This window comes from Dermacentor silvarum, chromosome 2 (genome assembly GCF_013339745.2).
Source record: "Dermacentor silvarum isolate Dsil-2018 chromosome 2, BIME_Dsil_1.4, whole genome shotgun sequence".
In the NCBI taxonomy this organism is placed as follows: Eukaryota; Metazoa; Arthropoda; class Arachnida; order Ixodida; family Ixodidae; genus Dermacentor; species Dermacentor silvarum.
The window spans coordinates 201,003,940-201,028,514 of NC_051155.1; the positions used below are offsets into that span (position 1 = coordinate 201,003,940).

The window sequence follows — 24,575 nt, forward strand, 5'->3', positions numbered from 1 at the left end:
ATTTCGCGGCAATTCTTGAGAAGCGTAGTGCCTTGTTTGGTCGAAGGATGGCGCTGTGCTCAACTTCATGGAGTGAAGGAAAAAGCTTCCAGTCCAGGATCGTTTGAAAATTTGATGACGTTTAAGCTTCGCCTTTAAGAGTGGAACGCGATAGCGTTATCGGGCCTCGTTCGCATCACATTTTTCCTTCAGTAGGCTTCACTCCAACACAAAACGTGGGAAAGCCAGCTTACAAAGACCAAGCTTACACCGAATCTCCTTAAAGTTGGCTTCACTGTTAAACAGAAATGCATTACTGGGAAGACGTTTTTAGGGGCAATATAAGTCGTCTTATATTAAAATGTACAGGTTCTAGCACCTTTTTGATTAATTTTTTCATTGTTTGCTATTGCCCCGACGCGCGCGCGTGTCCAAAACGCATTAGGCAGGCGAAGTCCTAATCTGACCCGCCGAGGATGCGAGCGCCATCTGGATATAAATTTCGCAACTAACCTATCCGAGCGCGCCGCTGTTGGTATGGTAAAAATGCTGGAAAAGCGGTTTGTGCTTGAGTTTCCTCGTAAGAGAATTATGTTTTCTCGTCCATTTAAATTACAATCCGATGCCACCATGTCTGTAGGTTGTGGTTAAGTCGTATTTACCATTTTTCTGACGGATTTCACTGTGAGAAATTCTAACACCTTGCGCCACGCGGAGAGCCTGCGCGGTCGCAGTGGTTCAGGCTGATTTTCTCCGCCGCGGACGCCGAGATCCACGCCGACACCGGCGCGGACGTTGAATTTTCTGCGACACGGGGCCCTTAACGCTATCGCGTTCAAATACGGGGAAGAGGCTAGCAACGAGGTGATAGCAAGCAAGTGAAACAGAAAATGCCGTATCACCGCAGTTGCTGTGGAAGAAGTGCCCGAAAGTGTCGGCCCAAGAAACTCCGCCTGCAGCCCCTCGCGATAAAAGTTACTAGCAATCTCTTCTGCCCAGAACTATTCAGCGTCGATGTAATCCCCAAAGTGTCATCAATGTGGCTTGTGGTATAAAAGCTGTTCGCTGTATGCGATGAGTAGCCAGTGAGAACTGCACAGATCTCCGCATTTTCATTTCACTTTGGCTCGGTAAACGCGCCTGAAAGAATATTTCCAGAGTATTGTTTTCACAAAATTGAGTGGTGAAGAGATTGAGTTTCCTTTCCTGCGAGTGCAACGACGACAATGCTACAAAAGGTTGTTCTTTCGTGGACACGTATGCAAAATAAAAGGCACTTGGTGCCTCGTTTTATGTGAATATTAAACATTCTAAATAACCGCTAAAAACTTTCTCACTGTACAAATCTTCTTTGGAAAAGTCCTTGGCTGACATGTTGACAAGATCTGTTCGATTTCTACGTCTAATAAAAGGCAAATAATGTGGTGTAAACATTCGTTCACTCCACATCCAGCCTTATGGCGAGGCAGTTCGTACCTTTAGAACGCGCGGAATTATCACATCACAAACACATGCAAAGTACGTAACGCATGCTGCTGTGGCCGACCACTACGACTCCGTCGGGCGACGCGCCTGGCCCGCATCCCACACGCAACAGTCGCAGCAGAACATGTAACGGAGAATGGCGTTCAGCCTTCGCACGTCGAACACACTGCACTTTCGGTCCGGATGAAACAGCGTATCGGAAGGCGGCACGGGTGACGGCTGTTGCGCCACCACGCGGGTTTCACCATTGCTAACACTGGTGCAAACAGTTGCAGGAGCGCTGTTCTGGAACGAAGACTTTGGACTTCCCGTTGCGTCGAAGCACGGATTGTCGTACGCGCGGCACCACACGGCGCCATTGTGGGTGTCGCGAGCATCGTTGCACAGCCTCCTCGGCCGCGTCACCTTCTCGCTCACAGACGCGCTGATTGTGGCCACGCTCACACGTGATCCTTCGTGGCTGACGGGCTGAGAGTAGGCGTGGTGTTGGTGTCCAAAAGGCAGCACCTCCCCGGACCCGGTCTCTTCTTGGGCGTAAAGCACCAACCGCTTCCGGTTGAAGCACTCGTCACCACCACCAGAAGACCAAGAGGCCCGCTGGCCCACGCCAGATGAGTGCGAAGGGGAGTAGGACAGCTGTTGCCGAGAGGAGAGTATCACGTCTAACGTCGAGTTGCTCTCTTGCCGAGGAAGGGCGCGGATGTTGTCCTGCGCCTCCTGGAAGAGGTCCAGGAAGCGGATTTCCGAGCTCGCGCTGCGTGTGGTGCTTAGCAGGTAGTAGAGGTACGTCTTGTATCGTTCCTCCTCGTCCTCATCGCTGATGCTCTGACCCGAAGGGCTCGTGCCGACGTAGAAGCGCACGCTGGGATTCGGCGTGCTCAGTGCCTGCGGCGACGGATTGACCACCTCGGGACAGCTGGCCCAGCGGTTCGGGTTCCAAGTGTCATCTTTGAGAGAAAAGTCGTGAGGAATTTAAAGTAAGGGTTCATTTCTTAAACAGTCACTTGCAGTGTAGCTATTAAAAAATGCCAGATGCAAATGGACATCGTCTCGGATTACAAAGCAGGCAACCGGTGAAGAGCAGAAGACGAGAACAAAAATGAAAAAAAAAAATGTGTTGAGCATGATCACGAAGGTGACTAGAAAGGTGCGAGGAAGAAAAAAGGCCGGAAGAGAAAGTGGAAAATACAGAAGAATAAAAGCGAACGAATAAGTTGCACAAAAAGAAGGAAACACCGGCCTATTTTGTAACTGTTTATCTAAGAGTGTGATGTGATTTAAAACGGCGCTTGACCTGTTCACAATGCGCTATGTTGATGTAAAGCCTCCCGCATTTTTTACTATATCGCGCGAGGACATTATAATATGGTCGTACGTCGTCCTGAAGGGAAGATCGCATTAGACGACTCTTGCACAGGAGAGTGCTTAGTGCACTTGAAAGTACTTCTGCCAGTCTAGCAGATTATCGCCGGTTAAAGGCGCTAATATGACGCGTGATGTACGCTCGCGCGATGTAGTTGAAATGGGAGAGGCTCAGCCTTCGCACGTTGAACACACTCAACAAATATATGAAGTAAAGTAGTAATCCTATGAGCCATTTACGTTGAACTTCTGCTGGGCAGTGCTGCCATTGCGGAATTGAATGACTGCTGCCGTTTTTTCTTACGCCTATGTCCTGCTAGACGCCGCATTGCACCTTTTGTTTAGTTCCTTTGAGTTCGTAGCGTTTATTCTTTTTTTTTGTTCGCTGCGAAATCCACAAAATTGGAGTAGTCAAAGTAGACAGCAGCTAAACCCCTCCACGGGAAGCAGCTAACAACAGAGCAAAGCAACTTTTCATAGTTACCTAAGCACACAGAATGCAACATTGTTGCACTGTGCTATACCTCAGCCGAACAGAAAGTCGAAAAGGAAGTCTGTGGTGGTATTGGCGAGGATGTCGTCCGTCTTATCTGAGTAATGCCATGGCGGTAGTGCTATTATAGTCACATTACTTAACACCCATTTAAGGTATTCTGCAGTGATATATTTACGTATTGTTGTGAAGCTGCGGAAATATTTATTAGTGAAAACGGTCGACAATTCCGTGCAACTCAAATTCTCGCGTTAAAATCAACAAGTCAAACATCTGCTTTGCATACACTTTGCATCACTTTGGTGTTTCGGTCACAGCTACGCAATAGTAATATTGTTGTAAAAATTAGAATGGCACCCATTTCAGTCGTCAATGTAACGACTAATAAAAATGAAGCGACCGAAGTTCTCTGGGGCATCATGCTCTTTGTTCACAGTGAATGCTCCCTCCCATTTGACTGCAAGCGTTCAGACTCACTTTAGATTACCTGTCACTCACATTCAAGTTGAGTCCGTCGAAAGCGCTTCAACCTCTTGTAGAACTCAGGCGCGTTCCTGCAAAGGGAAATCAATGTATCAGGAAAAAAAAATATTTCTGCCTTGCTTGCTTTAGCGTTCGTTCTTTTATCGCACAGTGAAATTTGGCATGCTCGCGTTTGGTATTACCGGAGTACGGCAGTAAATATTCAACAGGTTGATAAAAGGATACTAGTAATCCCAGAGTTAGAAGAGATACATTTTTCATGAGTTTTTTAAATATATTAACTGTATGATCCGAAATGGTGAGAAGTCATTTAACTACATCCCTTTATTCGCTGTGCTTTCGACGCGGTGCTTGCCACACGAAAGCAAACTGATGTCCTTGTATTAGAAGTAGGAACCGCTGCAAACACTAGTGCAGTTGACAGAGCTCTCTCGAGGAGAACGGTCCCTTGCAGGAACTTCTCTTATATACTGCTGAAGTATACATAGGTGATGGAGATTTAACTCGCAAGTGGTAACGCTCAACAGATATAATTTAGTGCACCGTACAGGGAAGGTGGGTTGGGTGAGCCGACGATGCATCGTACAGCTGAAGGTTCGTAAACTGCCAGCGTGTTGTTTCTTGCTGTTCCCGTCGACATGGCGGCGTGTCTCACGATGCGTGTCGAAATCACGATGTCCTCGAAAGCTTCCCAGTAGCTTTTGCTCTTACCATACTCATGTCAAAGGCGGCGCTCAAGCGGATAAATCGTCGACAAGTTCCTCAAGGCTATAGGTGCGGCTGAAGGCAATACTCTCACGTTCCTCCTCCTCCTAGTTTTAAGCGATAGCGTTCCGAGTCATTTGTTGCTCATAGACTATGCAAAATAGCAAATCCAAGAAAATTAGTGCCGACGCGCTATCACGAGTGGCCTAGTTTTCAGCTTACTTAGCGTGTCTTAAGGAAATTGCAGAGAAGCAAGCGCAAGTGAATACGAAATCGGTTCAAATAATACGACTAGAGTTCTTACCAGCTAAGATTGATGTTCTCCGTTGGTTCATCGATGGTGGAGATGACCTCGGACGTCTGCCTTTGAAACGCGGGCCTCTCGAAGGCAGGCGAGGCCGCTCCAACGCAGTCATCGAGATCGGCATCTTTTGTAATACCTGCAGTCGATCAGAGAACTCTCGATTACCCCCAGCCCTTCAGAGTGGGCGCGGTCGGCCACGCAGGTCACGAGTGGAGAAACCCGAAGAACGAGTCCTGCGCTAGCCGACAGTTCCTTCAATGAGACAATGAAGGCTTTGTGGCTGAAGAGCGGCAACTATCGTGATGTGAAGAAAGCCGATTGCATTCCCCGAGCGTTACATGAGACCGGCCGACTTCACATGCGCTGCAGTCTTTAGTCCGTTACATCATAACAAAAAGATGCAATTCAGCGGTAAAACGTTACACAATTTGTCTAGTTTTCTGCAGAAAAGCATACCAAAACGCGAGGAGGGCAGGCCCGCCCAGGATCTTGTGTTATGGGGATTGAATCGCTGTACGGTACCATTTATTGGTTTCTTTGCGAAGTCATCAAAGCTGATCGCAAACCCTTGGGCGGACTGTAGAGGACGATGGTAGGGCGGTGGTGGGCTCTGTTCTACTGCCACTCCAGCTGCCACAGACGCTATCGCGACATCCCTGGATATCCATAGGTGTTTGTGCTGCAATGGAGCTCTACCTAAGCTTACGGCTTGCAACTTTTCGGATACCGGTAAAGCATCTCCATAGAGAAAGATATGTTTAAACGTCTTGGGAAGGAAAAACACATAATTTTAATGAGATCAACCACATTTCTCGTAAAAGGGTTAGGTCGGAGGTGACAGGGTTCAACTGTCTGTCTGTTGTTTTATAGTGGAGCAGTGTGCGCCCACATACTGTTCGTGTTGTTTCATTGAGTACAATGAAATGCTTGGAGTAAATAACCACACTTGAGAAACATGCTACAACAAGCAATAGCTAACTTGGCGACACTGTTACTCCCCAGAAACAGTTAATGCGGTCGCCGCTGCCGGTTTTGTATCAGAGCGTCGGGTGCAAGCTACCACGCCACGACGTTTTGCGTGGCTGCTGATGTTGGGGTGGCATTTCATCGGCTATAAAGTGCCAGTGAAACCAAACAATAAATCACAACATAATACCCCCCTCCCATATAATGTCGGCTCATATGATTTTGTAAAGCAGGCAGACCTGCTAATGGAATAGCATGGGATATTCATCGGCTTCTTTGATTTTCCTATAGTTTTTGTATTTGGTCTCCCCATTTTTGGGCCATTGGATATCTGCGCGTTCTTCGCCATTCCTCCGGACGGGACGAAACGTGTATAGAATGCCTACATGTATTTCAATGTATGCCGCACTTATCTGTGCATACTGCTGCCATCACCATTATTTCTTAGATACGCATCATATATCGCCTTCGTCCTCATAATATCGCCGCATAGACGTCTCACATTGTGCGTCCACCTGATTTGGCATTTGTATTTCGACATAGTCAGTGAACGGTGTAGTGCATCAACTTAAACATTGCACGAGATTAAGGTGGTCACTTGTGTGGTGCAGAAACGTTACAGGCGATTACAGATTGCATAGGATGAATACAAACATAATTGTAAGCATCGCATTAAGTTGTATAGTATTTAATTATCATTTCGCTAAGCTTCGCTTCGCATAGATACCAACAAACGTGTTGGATCTGCAAATTTCTTCCTACTCTTTTTCTTTTTGCGCATTGTGCCTTTTATAGACGTGATAATTATTCACTTACGTAGCTTTTCTTCATTAGCGAATACAACCAAAAGAGCGCAGCCCGCGTTAAAAGTCACAGGTGTTGCAAGAACAACCTACCTCCTAGATTCCCTGGCGCGTGAGTCATAGATAAGCTTTCCTCTGCGGAAACGCGTGCTTGAATATGTCGCGATAACAGTGCACCGATATCGGGCACTTAAGGATACTGTCTGTACATGTCCCACATGCTGGAAATGTTCTAGAGCACGTAGCATTTTACACACCTCGCAGACGTCGGCGCAGTAGATAAAAGTCTCCCCGAAATGCTCAGAATCACCACACGAGTGAGAGCCAGTTTGCCACTGAGAACCGTCGCCTTTTTTTTTTTTTACGATGGTCCGACCTTTATTATAATAACAAAGACACCCCAAACTTAACAGACCGCAGGCGCTAACCCTACGCTTATTACAAACAGACACGTACCCAAACCCCGCCAAACTCCACGTTCTCTATCCTGACGCGTACCCCAGCGACATGTGCCCCTCGTGCGGATACACGGCGACACTCGCACACATGCTCTGGGAGTGTAGAAACGCTCATCCCGACTCTACCTCGGACAAGTGGGAGAAGTCCCTCAGAAGGTCGCTTCTCGCCGACCAGCAATGGGCCGTCCAGCAGGCCCACGAAACGGCCGCCAGGTATTCCCTGTCGGTGCCTACGTGGGAGACGCCCGCTACGCCCTAAGCGCGTCCTGCAGGACCTAAATAAAGTTTGTCCAGTCCATACCTAGTTGTCTTCCAGTTAAGCCGGGCCATTAGTTCAAAGTGCCCTTGTTATATAATGTCCAAGACGTCCCAAGTTTCTTGCTTAAAATTCGGTTTGAGGTAGATAGACGAGCCTCGGTTGTTCGTTCGAATAATAAATAAACTGCTGAATATATCACCTATAAAATTGAATCACTGCAGAATTATTGTGCACGTATGCAGGCGGCCACTAAATTCGATTCAAAACATACATATACGTAGGACCACATAGAGAGAAGAGAAGAATTATCCCAGCAAAAAGGAAATAAATATGTATTTACATTACAAGCGGAAATGAGGTTGGCCTCATTACAAAGTGGTGATACTATTTTAAAAGTGATCTCAATGCCAAGAAGTTTAGCAAAAAAATGCGTAGGGGAGAGGGCAAAAAAGAAAGAAAAACTGCTCATAAACAGTGCATACATTAGAATATGGATAGAAGAAGACGTGCAGAATTGCTGATCCCGTGCCCCACTCTATGCATTACGTCCGACTTCTATGCACAAAGAAGTGAGCGCAGCAAAGAGTACAGGGTCGACCACATGTAAGATGAACACCTCATTAGTATTAAAGACATCATAGAAGCTGATGTTCAGTACATAATTCGAAAAATCATTATTGTGTTTATCGACACCATGATTACACATCGTATAAAGAACATTTCACTCGTGAAGTAGAATAAACGCTGTAGTTTTACCGGCTTGAATACTAAGGAGGTGTTCACCTTAGATGTGGTCGACCCTGTACATAAAGATAAGTTGGGTTTGATCTTGTAAGCGCAGTCAAAAACTAAAAATCACTCGCTTGTCGGAACCTACGAGAGCTTGGTCTAGATCCTTCTGTTGCTGTGTTGTGTAAAGGTGGCAACAGCGGAGTGAAAGTCTTCCAAGCGGTGTGTGAAGAGTTCAGCGTATCGCTGGCATTGCTATCGTTTCTAGAGTGTCCACTCGACTTCGAGCTTCTCGATCACACTGTTCCGTAGAAGTAAGACCTGGAACGTTCTGCCGTCTCACATATTATGCCTGTTGTTGCCCGCTCTGGGACGATGTGATACAGCGCGTATGGGTATAAACACTTGTGATTCGGTATTTGTTCCGTATTAATGCCCTATTAAATAACGTTTACTTACATAACTTGGTTTGAGAGACCTAATCAGGAACTAATAGTAAGGGTGAGTAGCTATAGCAATAAGAAGGTGTTACTGCCCACAAAACAAATGTAGATGTAGCCCAACGCACGAGTCAGGCAGTTCGCTCTTCTATTTCTTTACCATGGTTAACGTCTTTCGACACGCACCCACAAGGCCAGCCTTGAACCTCGCCGCAAAGAGAAATGCCTGCTCGTGTAACCACTTGCCGAACGCTAGCTGCCTCCGCTTGCTCGATGATGCGAAGTAAACATGGTCGAATACAATTTCGGTTTTACGAACGACGAATACGCAAGAGAGACCGGAGATCTATCGGCACTCACCTTCCGAAATCCATTTTCTCTGCATTACTTCCGTCTGGACAGAGCACACACACACACGCACGGAACTATACCGCGGCAGGGGGCACTCTGATCAATCTAGACGCACGATATAGCGACAGCGGCGCAACCGCAACGCTGGCGAACATCACACCAACACGCTCCGATATTCAAATGACCGTTGCAGCGACGCCGAGCGCGACGGTTGGCAACCGTGCGATGACGTCTCGAAGCGTGTAGTATATACATGCAGCCTCACACGACGGGCCAACACCTTGTCTGCGCGTACTCGACGGCGCTCGCGCTGCCGGCCTGCCGTATTCACGCTATCAGTAGGGCCGCCGCCGCCACTTCAGTGCTCCTCTCATGCTTGACTTTTCGTCCACAATGCGAGATAATGGCGCAACTCGCTTTTCGTTGTTGGTCTCGTTCTTTCGCGCCTTCTTTTTTTTTCCCCAGTAGACGCTAGTTCCCAGCGCAGAGTGTACGCACAGTCGGGAATACACAGCGCGTTTGCCTACTGCCCGGTTCCACCGATGTGTATAAATCGCGCCAAGACGCCTCTGCTTTGACGCCGCCGCCGCCGCGCCAAGAGAAAGAAGGAGCGGGATAAGTTTCCGCTGTCTTGTGCAACGCCGTTATATGCGGACTCCGCAACCTCACCTTTCCGCGTGCATCTCCTCGGCCGTACCTTGCTTCCATTTTTTTTCTCCGCCTTATTTTCCTTTTTTTTTAGAGAAACTGACGCGCCAGAGTGTTTAGTCGGCTTCGGAACGTTCCAGGTGCGGTCTGTGTACACGAGCCGAGGGAAGCTTTCTTTGCCCGAGCCTTCCCTCGGAGCTCGCCTCGCATTGTCAGCCCTCCGCCCGTTCCCATGGCAGTGAAGGATAAGGTTCGAGCGCCGCGTACTAAAGTTTCTCCATTTTCCGGACGAACGCTCACACGCTCGTCCGGCCTGCCGTGCACAGAAGAGCAGAGACTTCCGATGTGAATCACGAGCACTGCCGCGGTTTCGATTTCGCAAACGGCGCAGCGAGCGCATCAAAGTCGATTGCGCCAGCACTAAGGTCCGTGTTGCGTGTTGTAATATTAAACTATGGGTCTATAAGTTCAGAATTACATATAAGCTAAACAAAGCTGCCCTATGCTGTCCTATTTGTATATAAACTAGAGATATTTGCGCTGCAAAGGTTTGTGAAAAACACGCAGAGACGAAGAAACAGAAGTACGTACAAGTGTGCCAACTATGTATACTTATCAATGATTCTTCCGTGTGAGGTGGAAACGTATGCACTATAGAAGACACGGAAGAAAAAAAAACCGATTGGACAATTAAGGTTTTGCAGGGCGGGAAATTTGCGGAATTATGCGTTTTTTGACATGCTTCATCTAGGCTCGGCAGGCACCATAACTGTGCCTCCGACAATGAGACAGAACGATGTCAGGAGATTATTACTATGGGTTGCGTGAGAGAATCGTAGCAAGGAATAGTTCATATCTGATTGTGAAAGCGTGGTTCCATAATATTGTTCGCTTTAGTTTTGGATATTGTTCCGTGTCGTTTTTGCGTAACGTATAACCTGGTGCCGCAGTTGTCACTTGTGCTTTTGCTACATTTACGTCGTCGAGTACGTCGGCAACAAAACAACGTTTGAAAAAGGAGAATAATCGTCTGCTCCGATCTGCGTTTAAAATTAGTTATGATGGGGTATAAAAAAAAAAGGAGCAGCTAATCAAAACAAAGCGTTATGAGTGGCAATTCCGCTTCTGCACGCACAGAAAGTAAAACACGTTGCCGCCCGCCGTGGCTCAGTTGGCTAAGGCGTTGCGCTGCTGAGCACGAGATCGCGGGATGGAATCCCGGCCGCGGCGGCCGCATTTCGATGGAGGCGAAATGCAAGAACGCCCTTGTGCTTGCGTTGTAGTGCACGTTAAAGAAACTCAGGTGGTCAAAATTAATCGGGAGCGCTCGGCTACGGCGTGCCTCATAATCAGAACTGGCTTTGGGACGTAAAACCCCAGAAAGAAGAAGTGAAACACGTTACAGAACTTTCTGCGCACTGTGGTTGACACTTCCCTTAAACGCTATCAAAGTGGCCGTAATGTCTTTTAGGCATGTCTTTCTACCGTAGCGTCATCAATCGCTGCAAGTGCTTTATTTAACTAATCTGAACGAATATCTCCTTTCATCACCAGCTTTACTGTTGTGAAAAGGGCGGCGACACATATCGTCGACATTTACAAAATACTGACAAATACGCAGCCACTCAGTGACTATAGTGGCCTCTCGACTTAGCTGTGACTAAAAGGCAGCGTTCTTTCTGTATTGCATCATTATTTTCAGGAGGAGGACCACTTCGTTGCATTGGGAAGCCAGACTTCAGGAATTCTTGTTGCTTTTCTAAGCCGATAAAGCAATTTCCAAAGGTTCGAGATTGTGTCTTTTTTTTCTGTGCTGACGTGATATAAGGATATGTTGGCGTACAAATACGGCGCCTGCAACACCTTGGCTCACGAATATGTGGTATATATACAGATTACAGTTACGTCATCATATACAAGTCAAAGTAACACCGCAGCATTACAAAGAGGCTCTCAAAGCAATAATGCGAACAACAACGTCACAGAAAATAATGACATTAGAAATAAACTCTCAAGCCACGACGCGAACCTCGCTAATATCATATGTACACAGCGACAGCGGAAATAACGAACACTCTTATAAGAAAAAAAGATATGCGATGATAACCCCCAACGATACCGCTGTCCGCGATAATTTTTTGAATGCTATTAAATCGCACTTTTACATGGCTCTTGTTGGCCTCGATACTGTGCTTAACGATATTTTGAATAATTGCCCTAGCCCAGACCAGTAGAGCTCACCGGAATGGGAGCGCCAGGCACGTAGAAGATAGATAACACACCAGTAACAAAGGCCACGCGTTTCTTAGTAACCAAGAATTTAAAACGAGGCCCTCTAAAATCACGAATTCCGCACGCACACGCGCGTCTTTCAAGGAGCTCGGAGTCGGGCACTTAATAGTAGCCAGCTAGGTCACCGCACGGGGTGCGACGAGCGACCTTGCAAACTTTTGGGGGCCGAAACAAGCGCGATTGTTAAAGATGCTCGTCAGGTATTCCAACGACGCACCCTCATAACAGGCTTTAGTGAGGGACTCGCTGCGCTTTCATTTCAGAGTCAAGGGTAAGGTAAGTCATCGCCTAGCGAGCCCACTATGGTCGCCGAGCCGCTGCCTAATCACCACTGGTCTCCCACACACCTTTCCGGTGGGCGTTCAGTGGCGGCTGAACCTCGGAAAACCTTGGAAGAGATTCACGAACCGGTGATACCGACGTATACGTTCCCACGCGGGTGGCTTTGAATCCGTTGAATTTCGGAGTCATTTACATGGTGGGCTGTTCTCGGAAAACCCGAGTTCAGCGCGTTGCGCGACGCCTAGGAATAGAAGCCGTACAGACACATTGGTCTGCCTTGCGAAACCGCGTGGGTATCGTACTTGACAAATTATGGCGGAGAGTTACTAGCCCTTTTCGACTGCCAGCGCGCGACTTCTCGGCTACGCTGTACTTTCGGCGCTAAGTTGGATGAGCCCCGGTGGAGAGCAGCGATTTACACAGTTCATATGACAAATACTCCCAGATTCATGCTTTTGAGAACGAGGAAAAATTAACTTTTTTTTTTTGTTTTCACATGGGCTGCAGTGCGCTTCTGCTCTAGCTTGTGCACTTCGATTGTGAACTTGTAGATTTTATGCGACGACTTGGGAACTACTCGCGGGAACCCGCTCTTCTTATTGCGATGGCTTTGTTATTCCAAGATTGTTCCTATTTTTATTGCACGTCGGAGCAGAACAGTAACCGACGTGTTTATGAGGTGCCATATCCTGGGATATTTATTAAAAAAAAGTTTTGTGAGACTCGTGTACATTGCGGCAGAAGTGCAATGTGGATACCTATATACGTAGGGGCTCAGGCTACAAGATATGTTGTGCTATATGGCTAAAAAGGATCGTTATAGAAATTGGGCCTCTTGCGCACAGGCTAGCTCGCCGAGATAGCTACTGGAAGCCGACGGCAGATCGTAAAGCTTGTAGGAGCTCTTCTCCCTCCATCCGCGAGCAGTATTCTTCGGTAATACCAGCGACATCACAAGGAAGAAGACGTAGAAGACCGGCGCAGTCCGAAAGTGCTAGCCGGGATTCAGATCCTTGACGTCTTGACAAGCTCAAAATGAAATGTGAGAAAAGGGAATTTCCCATGCCAGATGTCTGCAAGCCTATTTAGTGCAAGCGAGCTGACGATTGCACATGCACGAGCCAGCTCACATCGCACATCTCAGGAAATAAATCCGACAAACATACCAAATAAAAGATGAAAAGTTGTGAACGACGGTGCAAACCCAGGAATTCTTGTTTCGCTTTGCTAGCCTACTGTCCTCTCTTCCCGTGGTCACGACTCGTGCTTAACGCGAAACGTGTTTACTGTGGTTTTTAACGGTCACGTGTGGAAGCTAGATAGGACAATTCTAGTCTTTGAGCAGGATTACTTAAAGAGGCTGACACAATTTTCCCGAGAAATTTAAATGCATAAATGACTAATTACAAAAATTAGGAAGTTCTTAATCTAATTACGGCACATATTTCACTTTAAAAAAAGTTGCAGTGGCTTAGCTCGGCTATGCGAGGATATACGTAGCGTTAGCAAAGGTTCAGCTGATTATTCTTAGCTTTCCTGGTTGTCTAGATTGTCAAGGATTAGCTTGATTGTCATGCTTACTGCTGCTCCAATGACACACACGCGGTATACGTATTATGTGGCACATGTATTCATTCCTCCTACGCTCAACCGCTAATTGCCAGGCAACTACTTCGGGATCCGATGAGTCAAGCTTCTCCGTTCTTCTGCGCTGTTGAGCAGCATTTGCGCTCTCCTTCTCCATGGCTATACCACACTGGCAAACGCCAGTCAGAAGCGCAGCGGCTCCAGCGCAGTGTCAGACGGCGACTGCGCAGCGAGCGCGCGCCGGCGCCAGTGCGTCTACCACGGCTACGACGTCACTCCTCTGGAATGCGCAGACCGGCGGCGGTGAGTCGCGCGCGGCGGCGGCGGAGTGCGCGAGAGGTGCCGGCTCCGGTGGCTCCGGTGCGCAAGCCGTGTGACATCACTGATCCTTGCGCATGCGCAGCACGGCTCTTGATGTGCCGCGCGAAACGGGCTTGGCTAGGCCAGTGTAGCTAACGCTACAAAATTGTAGCCGGTGAGACTGTAAGGCATATCCACTTGGAAAGAATAGTGTGCATGACACCACCCTCGAGATATGCGCCATCAAACTTTCGGCAAAAATGCACTGCGGTTCCACAATATTTTACACCGAAACGCCGTTTTATGCATTCAAGCATAAAAGTAAATAAATCGTCAGTCAACCTGTGCATCTCTTTTCAAAGTTCAGGAATTAATATTTCGAAACTGGTGTCATTCTGAGACTTAATTCCAAGTGAATCCAGCTCGCGAAATCCGCGGCTACAATTTGTAAATTGAAATAGGCGCTGTAAGGGCTTTAGTTAAGTACGTAATCGTGAATTTTTGTAATTGGTCAGTTATGCATTTGGACCTAGTGCAAATAATGCCCGCCTTTTTGGGTAATCCAGCTAAAGGACAAGAAGTGTGCTATCGGCCACAGGTGACATAAAAAAATTACGTAGTCTTCGCCGAAACACCCAGAATATTCTGGGCGCAACAAGCAATTAAGACGCCCAAACGAGACACTAAACTTAATCCACTGCAACAAGCCACCTCTGTGCGAAATTTGAGCTCGAACAAGCCAATGGTGTAGCTGTAAGAGTCATAGTATGCCCGGTGATTCCATTTTTTTATTTCTCAAGAGATTGGCGCTGTGGCTTAGATGTTTACTTAAATGAAAGCGTGGAGACCCTCCTCATGTGGAGATTGCAGTAGCTCTTATATACGCAATGTTCGGTATCTGGAGTACGGTAAGGAAAGCGCATGCACGGTAGACTAGGATTTGCAGAAGATTATAGGTGGGGAAGCATGGGATACGACAAAGGCTGAGACGGGCTATAAAACAAGTAAAATTAAAAGAGTGCAAGAAAAGACACGGGCAAGAGTGAACATCACAAACGCTATCATGTTTGAGCGCATGTGTTGTGCAGTCTTGTCCTTGTCCTTTTCTATAGTTGGCATATGGTATACCATAAGCCAACTATAGCCCAGCAGCAAGCCTTATTATGTTATTATAAAACAAGTGTCTACACGAAAGCTGCCGAAAGTCACCACCCCTTGGACAAGAGAAGGACCAACAAAGTGACAACTTAGTTTCTGTTTTGGACGCACTCCAAGGCAAAGTTTTTGGTCTAGCTTGCACAACGATAAGTATCAAATGGAGCAAAAATAATAGAAGGCCAACTGGAAGGCGAATAGGAGTTGGCAGCTACAATGCAGGCTGCGGGGCTCAGTGTCGAGAACGCGAGTGATACGGCGTAGGGGTGACAGTTGGCACTGTTGCGGTAGCAATTATGTACTTAAGTGCTCTAAAGGGAAAAGCAGTGATTAACGACGGAAAAAAGCCAGCGAATGCAATGCAATGGAAGCGTGGCGCTCATTGAAAACAGCGGAGCCATTTTTTCGAGGTATTAGCGGGGACGAGGTGAAGCGGTAGAAGTTTGCCCGCTTGTTAAAAGAGGTATTCGCACCTACGCTTAACCAGAAAACGTTAGTGCTTGCGCGGTTTAAAAGCAGAGGCCATCTATAGGACGCTCAAAATATTCTAGGTGAGTGTTGCGTGCCTTGTTCTGCCTCGTCTCAGCGGCATGACGCGAAGGTTGCTCGCACGGCTTCCTTATGAAGACAAAGGAAGGATCACGCAATTATAAATGCTGCACCACTTATATGTTTCTCAACGCTCACACGGTCGTTTTGTAACATGACACTGTTGAAGGTTTAAGTTCCGCGACCTGATAGCACACCGACAAAGTCAGCAGGACATATGTGGAACGGGGGGGATTAACTACTAAGCAGGCTCGACGACCGCAGAAGGCAAAAATGGACTGATTGAACGGAACTATGCTTTGTTCATGTCTGTTTTCTGGCGACCACGTGTCCTTGCGCAATAGTTTTGACCTTCGTCCTTTTTGCTGTGCTTTACAGGCAGCGGGTAGATATGTCACAAGTGCTGGAACGCGAAAATTAAATGCGAAAGTTGGAGTAGCGGAGAGTGTGTTGCTTGTGCCACGAAACAAGCTTGGCACGGCTTCGAACTCTTTCGTCTCGTTAAGGAAATGGCGGCCTTGTACCTTCATGGCATTCGCGGTCGCCGCTCAAGCGCCGCTTTGTTGATGTGAGTAATTCTTTTTTTTTATACGCGTTTACAAGACAGAACAAAGCAAGGTCTTATTGGCGAGCAAGGAACACCTGCAGCGACGCTTCTTCACGCGTGAACAGAAACGCGAGAAAAGTTTAGAATGACTCATCGAAGCCGCCTGCAGTTGAAAACGACAGAACTCGGAACGCAGACGTGAAACAAGTGCGTGCGACCCGCGCACGACGGTACTCGGTTGCCGCGGTACTTTTTAATGGGATGAATATAACAAATTCTAACAGAAAGCTCGCCGAAACAGGTTACTAGGACGTCGTGCAATTAACAGCGTCTAGCGGGAAACGAGAAATCACGGTGTAAACACTAGGTGCCACTTACCCTATTCTATTAACTGGAGAGCGGACGCACGACGTGTTGCCGCAATAAAAAAAATATAAAAAAATTGAGAGAGAGAGAAAGAAAAAGGTAGAGCAATCTGGCGCTTAAGTAAACAAGAAAAGAAAAACAGCTGTTATTCAGCTGCAAACCTCCGTTCATTTCAGATCGTTCACCTCAAAAACGTATCGCCACGTGCAGAGCTAAGCGCTCATCGAAATCCCCCCCAAAACCACTTACCCTCGTTCTTCTTTCTTTTTCCTAAAGACAAACATAAAACGGGCAAAATCGTCGCAAAAAGCAGCGCACCATATGGCAGCGCGAGGAGTGGACCGCGTCCACCGAAAGACTTGTCTTCCGCGTCGCCGCATTGCGGAAACAAAAGTCGTTCACTGCGCCACAAGTAAGCGGGAGGGACAGCCCGCCCATATGCCTCTCCGTGCGCCGCGATAAAGACGTCGGCTGGTTGCGGCGGCAGCGACCATCGCAAAGAGCTGCGACCCCATTCTGCGAGCATTATGGTAGCCGCCGCCGCCGCCGCCGTCAAAGGACGGACAAACGGACAGACAGACAGACATCACGATCTGAGGGCAACGGGCCACGGCGGTTCCAGCTGACGTCAATGGACCGAATGCCACTCGCTAGCGGCCGGCACACACACACTTTTTTTTTTTTGCGACGCGTGGTCTGACCCGTCGAGCAGAACGACTTGCAGGAATGTGACATATCCGGCTTAGGAGGGATTGCGTAAGAGTGAGGAGACAAGGGCTCGTTGTCCACAACGGGGATTGCGAGCGAACTCGAGCGCCCATCGGCGCAGACGTCCATCGACTGCACAACCGGTGGAGAGGAAAGGAACCGCCGCGGACGGTCGCGAAGAAGGGAAGCACAATGATATTGAAGGTTGTAATCCGCGGAAAGAGGCCGGCTGCGGTTTTCTTCTTGCTATTGGGATCGCATCACGAGGACCTGTCCAGGTTAGCGAACGCGTTACATTTTCCGCGCTCGCCATCTCTCGGGGTATTATAGGGTGCGGCAGACCCTAGCAGTGCCTTGAAACTAGCGTGGTCCTACAAGGCTCGCTTCATAAGGCATAAAAATGCTAACGGCATTTTCGCTCTAATCTTTTTTTTTTTAGATCGCCGATTAACAACGCCCGCATAACTACATCAGCCTGGTGATCATGATGTAATAGTCAATGAAAACAGTGATAGCGAAAGGGTTCGAGGCCTGAAACAATCTTCGAGCCGTATAATCAGCTATGACGCAGTTCTGCATGCTTCTTAGAATATGCTTGCCCCCTATAGGATCCATCGGAAACCAAAACAGGGTGGCCAGGTGTGCCCTGGGCCGGTACAGAAGAAGGGCTAGTGTAACCGTGACGAAGCCAGATTTGAGTTGGGATCCACTGTCCTTGCGAAGAAAAAAATTAAGGTTCAAGCTGCTTTTCCAGACATTCAACAATAAAGTTAAAATTACAAAAGAAACATGCATAAAATAACAATTTGACAATTCCGAACAATTTGATCATACCAAGAATACCAGCCCAGGACGTGCCTGTTCACTGACTCTTTTTTTTTTTTCGAAGAGCATCGCGGAATGAAACAAGCTGCCTGAAGTGCAAGTGTATTGTGAAAATTGTAGACTTGTTTATATCCATGATGTCACTTCCTTGCTGCAACGCCTACGGGCCATGCGGGGCAATTTTCGGATAAAGAAAGAAAAGTTTTTAGGGGAACTGTTATGAAACGAATATCCTGTGGAAACACTTCCAAGGAAGTTCCAGATGGTTCCGATCAAAACAGCGAAACACGAAGAACCCCCCCCCCCCCCCCCCTCCTTGCACACAAACACACGTTATGTAAAATCATTGTCAACGTAAACGAAGCTAACGAGCGCACGGTACAAGCTGACTCCGCATGGCTCGAAAGCTATGGAGAAGGCGACCTCTCGTCCTCACCCTCTAACACATTTCCCTGCCCCATGTTTATCGGGCGTGGGATGATACAACGAGGTATCACTGACAGTCATGCTCTTCATGGATTGTGTCCTTTGACGAAGGCCACCAGCCGTGGTCGCTTAGTGGCTATGGTGTTGGGCTGCTAAGCACGAGGTCGTGGGACCAAATGCCGGCCACGGCCGCCGCATTTTGATGGGGGCGAAATGCAGAAATTACCCGTGTGCTTTGATTTAGCTGCACGTTAAAGAACCCCAGGTGGTCTAAATTATTCCGCAGTCCCCCACTACAGCGTGCCTTATAATCAGATCGTGATTCTGGCACCTAAAACCCCACAGTTTTTCTCTTTTTTTGACAAAGGCTGTACTGACAGCCCGAGTGAAAACAATTCCTGGGGTACCGAACAACTCAGGGATCGCCACGTCCTTGAAAGTGGCATCAAGACAGAGGTTGAACGGGCAAGTATGAATTTATATCATCACGTTACGCGGCTGAATAGTTTCTCTGGAAAGGGCGAACGACTATATGTCGAGGACGCTGACATATGGCCCTTTGTGTAAGGACAACCAGCAGGTTAGAAATGGGTCACGCAGTCACCTGGAGACAGTGCGAGGCAACTTCGACGGAAGAATGGAAGCCGACTCATTAGCATGGCAGACAGAGCGGCACGGCCGCGTCTGGCACTTAACCGCGGGTGGCTAAGGGCTGTATATTTGCACAGCCAATGTCTCTGCGAAAAAAAAAAAAACCAAAAGGACACAAATCCAATGGCACCGGACGTCTAATTAAACGGGCCGTGGCAAATCGAAATCGTCAGGCGTAAAACGACGCACGCAGCCAGACGTAACGCTTCGCGTCACCACTCCGCGCAGAAATAACGACAGATTGGTTCTCGCGGACGCCTGCTGCGACACCGTGGCGCGTTTTGAGAACTATAAGAACAAAGGCACCGCGGCGCTAACCGACGCCGGAAGCCCCGTGAGACGACATACGAGACGAACGATGCTTCCAGTCCCAGCCGAACCAGCTAGGAAACGCTACAGACGCCTGGCCATGGCAGCTGCTTTTCCTTTCGCTCGGGCGGCGCGCACCAAGGACGCCCAAGAGCGGCGGGCGCGTGCGTTGAGTGAAACCTGTTGCACAACAACAGCCGACGAAGCCACGGAGCAAGGGCTATCGAACCGAGAGAAGGACAAAGCAGAAACGACTCCGCCGTCGATGCAGTCGCGTGACTGTGGCAGCAGCCAAGAGCATAATCGCTCACTCGTCGCTCGTGCATGGGTTGTCTTGCGAACGGCGACACGCAAGCGCGCCGCAAGGCACATTAGCATCGTAACGATTGCGTTCTCGTGAAGTGCATAAGCTCGCCGGAGCGAGGTTTTTTCGGTGCTAAGCGCGGGGCGGGAGCGTTTTAGACGCAGTGTACGTGGGGCGCAAACATCTGCGGAGGGCATCTCGAACTCGGCGTGAGTTGGACGAATTATTCAGATAATATGGGAAATGCTGGTGACTGTTGTGTCACCGCCTTCTCCACAAACAATAGGTTGGCCAATGAGCAAAGGATGATAACATGAAGCAATATAAGAAGAACAAACAAACACGGCAGTTTTGAGTGACGCAACCGACGTCGCTGGTGAATAACAGGTGTGACACGAAAAATCACTTTTACCGGGACTTGCGAAATTCTGTAATGCTCTTTGTATACAACCGGAGGTATGAGCGCGCCCACTAAATGAAAAAAAAAGGCAGGCAACTTTTAACTGCTGCTTGCGAGAGCCCAGAAGACCGAAGATTCACATCGGTGGCATCGCGAGCGGAAGGGTTCAAGGCCTTAAACAATCCCCGAGCTGTATAATCTACTACGACGCAGTTTCGCATGCCTCTAGCCTTCTCAGTAACGGCGTGCGAAGCGAGTGGCAACTTTATCGCATGTTATGTATGCCTGCGCTACGTATTATTCAAATATATCACTTTCGAAAAATGTACATCGCGATTGGTGTCGCCTAAGGAAAAGGAAATGGAGAAGATACTAATCGTCTAGGTCGCAGTACACGCGTTCTCTATCCGCCTTCTTACAACACGTAGAGTTGCATCTTCATCAACAGTCTCCATCTGTCAACATGCAAAAAGCGAGGATACGCACAAATAAACAGTTTCGCCAGCAGGGAAAGAAGTCTTGCCTCGTTTGCTGTACCTATGATGTTCCTATATGATGGAGTGTATGCACCCAGTTTCTTTTTTATTCTGATACGAAAGCGTCATATGGCTCACTGAGCGAAAAAGCCGGCGTCTTTTGTCTGGACAAGCGAAAAACGGCACCTAAATTTTCATTGGCTGGCTGGGACGCCACGTCACGAGCGCGCCTCGACGGAGAAGAGCGCGCGAAAGGGAACACATGCTGCCTCGGTAGCGCGCCAGATGTTGCGTGAGGGGAGAGGGCATCGGCGCGACGCCACGTCACCTCGCTCTCGGAAGCCCGTGTTATCCGCGCGTTTCTTGTCTGCGCACACTCTCTCGTCTCCGTTCTAACTGCACCTTGGTAATCTCTATAAAGAAATATAAATTAATTTATAAAAGCAGAATAAATTGGAAAGGAAAAACGCTGGCTGTAGCGAGTTTCGAACCTACGACCGTAAGCTCAGATGCCGCTCGTTAGACACTGGGCTAAACCAGCGCCTCTTATATAGCAGGCCTGTGCACTCTGCTTTATGACGTCATGCTACTTGGACCGAACTTTCCATTGACAAGACCGTCGTGACGAAAGCGGTGACTTCATCAAAATTACCGCGGCTTACTAGGGAGCGTCCCCATTAGATTCTATGGCAGTCGGCAAGATAGCATGTTGTCACGGATCGAAGTGTACCGACCTAGTGGCCAAGTGTCTCAACACGCTCGCTTACCTGAGAGGAGTTCAAAACTCAAAGGACCGCTTAGATGCGTGCAATTGGACATTAATGTTTTCGAATTCACAGCTCATAAGAAGTGCTCAGGTGTCCTCGGATTGTTTAACTCAATGCATAGAAACCATGACCACAAGTTCAAAAAAAAAAAAAAGCACATCATTTAAAGTGATAGTAGTACTGAAGTGGCCTTCAAGTTGATACCATTATAAAAACAAAATATATCGTGGTATAGGTTTGTGAAGCTTGCGACCGTAGTTAAATCGGCGAATAAGCAACGTTCAAAGATACATGCTGAAACTCGATGTTTCTCCCACGATTGGCTACCAGGACGTTCTAGAGACGTGAAAATGCACACGAACTGGTTTAGAGCTATGGAGGAGGCACAACCAGGTTTCTTTGGGCTTTAAGACTGCGTAGTCATTGCAAGAGCGGCCAGCACCGGCTTGTGAAGTCCCGCTGTGTGTCTATATTCGGGAAGCCAAAGGCGGGAGAAATCTGGACAATACAAAAAAAAAAAAAAAAAAAACCACAGCTAATGCTGATATGAGACATTATAGACCATGTTCAATCATAACCAAAACAAGCTCTCTCGTTCCAAGCAAAACAGGGGAAAAAGGGAACAAAAGAAATAAAGTAAAATAAATAAATAAATAAATAAATAAATAAATAAATAAATAAATAAATAAATAAATAAATAAATAAATAAATAAATACATTGAAAGCTGATATGTTGCTGTTGGTACAGTCATATTTCTGAAAATTCCTGTCGTCTTCTCTCTTCGCGTTCGGAAGGTCCACCATTTTCGATATATCATGAAACCACTCTGGTTTCTTGCCCAGGACAATAAGATAAGTATACTGTTCTACGTCGGAGTACCCCCTCCGATTACAGAATTCATAACGTCACCGCTGTCGATGTCAACGGAGCTGCCTATGCAGAAAATGCGCTTGACAGCTACTGAACTTTTTTTATTCGACCACAAAATCATGACCGCAAACTGAAAGCCTTTGTCCTCGGTGTTAAGCTGCAGGACTTCGGTTCTAAAAGGAAATGTCAAATATTCTTCTACAAATCAAGAGAACACCCGCCGTTGTCAGTAAAGAAAAAAAAAAAAGAAAGAAAGGCAAGCATTCCGGCACGTCAGTCTATAGCTCGTCGCATTAAGACTGGTTGTCGACAGTCAAGTGCCAAGTTCGAAAGAAAGGAAGCAGTTTTCTTACAGACGTCTCCAGAAAGAGAGAGAGAGAGAGAGAGAGAGAGAGAAGCCCTCAGATATCTTGTCTTATTCTACGTGTAAGACACTGTCATTAACTCACGTAATTGATCGACACCTACCGCTTGGCATTTCAGTAACCTTCCTGCTTTCGAGGTTTTCGCAAGTCTTATACTTAGTCGGGAGTTTTGTGTTTACTGCCTTTTTTCCTAGCTTTGCGCCTGAATTGCTGCAAGTTGTAGCGCAGGAAAAAAAATGTACATCTCGCATTGGCAACACCCTTCGAAAGCGTCACTTGCATACAAATAAGCTCATACGAACAGAATAACAATTACCTTCTATGAAGCTGGCTCCCCTGACACATTGTAGCTTGTTGGCTTCATGTAATTGGGAGCTGTATGCTCCTTGTAACGATGCTTATTGCACGACGTGTATGGCAAGCTCCAAGCTACATTGCTTTGCTCATGTGTATGCGACATATAGATGCAGAATGGCTCGTTTAACGTGCACGTCCGATCTATACGGATCTTAATGCAGTACAGTTTTGCATGAGGTATTTAAACGATTCTGGATATTGCGGCCTAAAGGCGGCTTTTAAGCGTTATACGTTAGAGAAGAGGAGAACGAGCTAGCGTTCCTGTCCTCGTTCTAAGTGAGTAAGCCTCTCGACACTTTTTGTAAATGCAATAAAAACACACCGGTTCAATTTCCGTTGCAGGTACAGATGCGTATCGCTGCGAAATTCATTCCAGTTTCGTCGCTTCCGTCTTCATTTCTCCTTCTCATACGAGTCCTATAAAATCTGTTCCAGTCAACGATATTTGCACGTCCTCGGGCCGAACGGTGAGCCAGCTTATGACGGCGGCGGGCTTTCGCGCGTCATTGACAGCGATCAATATTAATAATCTACTAGCTAAGGTACATGGCAGACATATCTAGCAATTGTGGCGTGTATTTGTACTGAATCGTTTCAGCAAAAAAAAAAAAAAAAAGATTGGGGTTGAACCTTTGCAGTGACTGTGAAACGAGTGGTATGCCATGATGCACTTTCCCCATGCAATAAGCGCTACAACAGGGGGTATTCTGTAAGAGTTCACCTAGTGGACATGCCCATTTCGTCTGATGCTGAAGTTTTCATTGGTTAGGCTGGGGTACGCGTCAGGCGGAGACAGGCGCCCCCAGCCAATCAGCACTTCAGCAGCAGACGAAATGGACACTTAGAGATGAGAAGTCTATGTCTATGAGAAGTGTACAACAAAGCACGACATAGACAAAACCATCACCACAAACGCCAATATGACCGATCCCCGTTGGATGGTTAGTGTCCCAAGTTCAACCTTGGAATTTTTTTAGTCTCACAACGTGACTGCTCGAGGACCTGGAATTGATCCGCGCGACTGCAGAGTGGCGCCGAGATTCCCAGTTCAATGGGCCAATCGCTATAACGGAAACTGACCCGAAAGTGCACAACGAACGATGACTGACCCCGCACTCACCCGTCGCCGTAAGGATCATATCCGAGCCGCGCAGAATATTCCTCGGCGCATGCGCCAGCCGTCCAAGCGTGGTCTCGCTGGACGCGACTGTAGCCAACACACTGTTCGTGTTACCAGAGGCCCGCCAACTGTAGCGGCGGCGGGTGCGGCGACGGCGGCGTCGACATTGTGCGCTATACCTCCTGGCTCACGACTTCGCGAGCGCTTTCGCCGTTGCACGCGAGCGAACGAGCCAGCGGACCTGTGCTGGCGAGGCGCGGGACGACGTCGACGACGTGCGCGGCGAGGGAAGAATGGCGCCGCAGCCGCTACGAGAGGAGGTCACTCCTGATAGCCGGAAACGCAGCCGCCGCACCAAGAATCGTGACGACCGTTCTTTCTGTACACGCAGTGGGTTACGCCGCTCGCCATCCACGGCCCCTCCTCTCCGCTCCTTTGTGAGGAACGGGCTGC

The 24,575-nt window shown here is 47.9% G+C and overlaps 1 protein-coding gene across 2 annotated transcripts; it reads right to left on the bottom strand.

Annotated features, from left to right (window-relative positions):
• Positions 1–1,217: 1,217 nt before the first annotated feature.
• Positions 1,218–24,575, bottom strand: LOC119442447 (uncharacterized). Of its 2 annotated transcripts, none has more exons than XM_037707337.2 (4): positions 24,123–24,575; positions 4,812–4,947; positions 3,818–3,873; positions 1,218–2,411 (listed from the first exon to the last, which is right to left on the bottom strand). In XM_037707337.2, the coding sequence occupies exons 1-4, from the start codon at positions 24,139–24,141 to the stop codon at positions 1,528–1,530; spliced, it is 1,095 nt and encodes a 364-aa protein (XP_037563265.1). In that variant the 5' UTR covers positions 24,142–24,575; the 3' UTR covers positions 1,218–1,527. The 2 variants fall into 2 exon arrangements, with proteins under 2 accessions (XP_037563265.1, XP_037563264.1); XM_037707336.2 differs by lacking the exon at positions 24,123–24,575 and adding an exon at positions 8,827–9,842.

Bases quoted from the DNA above. Each gene is read 5' to 3' on its own strand.
- LOC119442447 (XM_037707336.2), bottom strand. From the start codon at position 8,851: ATGCAGAGAAAATGGATTTCGGAAG. The intron at 4,948-8,826 runs GTGAGTGCCGAT...GATCGACTGCAG, and splicing joins GAGAAAATGGATTTCGGAAG to GTATTACAAAAGATGCCGAT. The intron at 2,412-3,817 runs GTGAGTGACAGG...TTTCTCTCAAAG, and splicing joins TCGACGGACTCAACTTGAAT to ATGACACTTGGAACCCGAAC.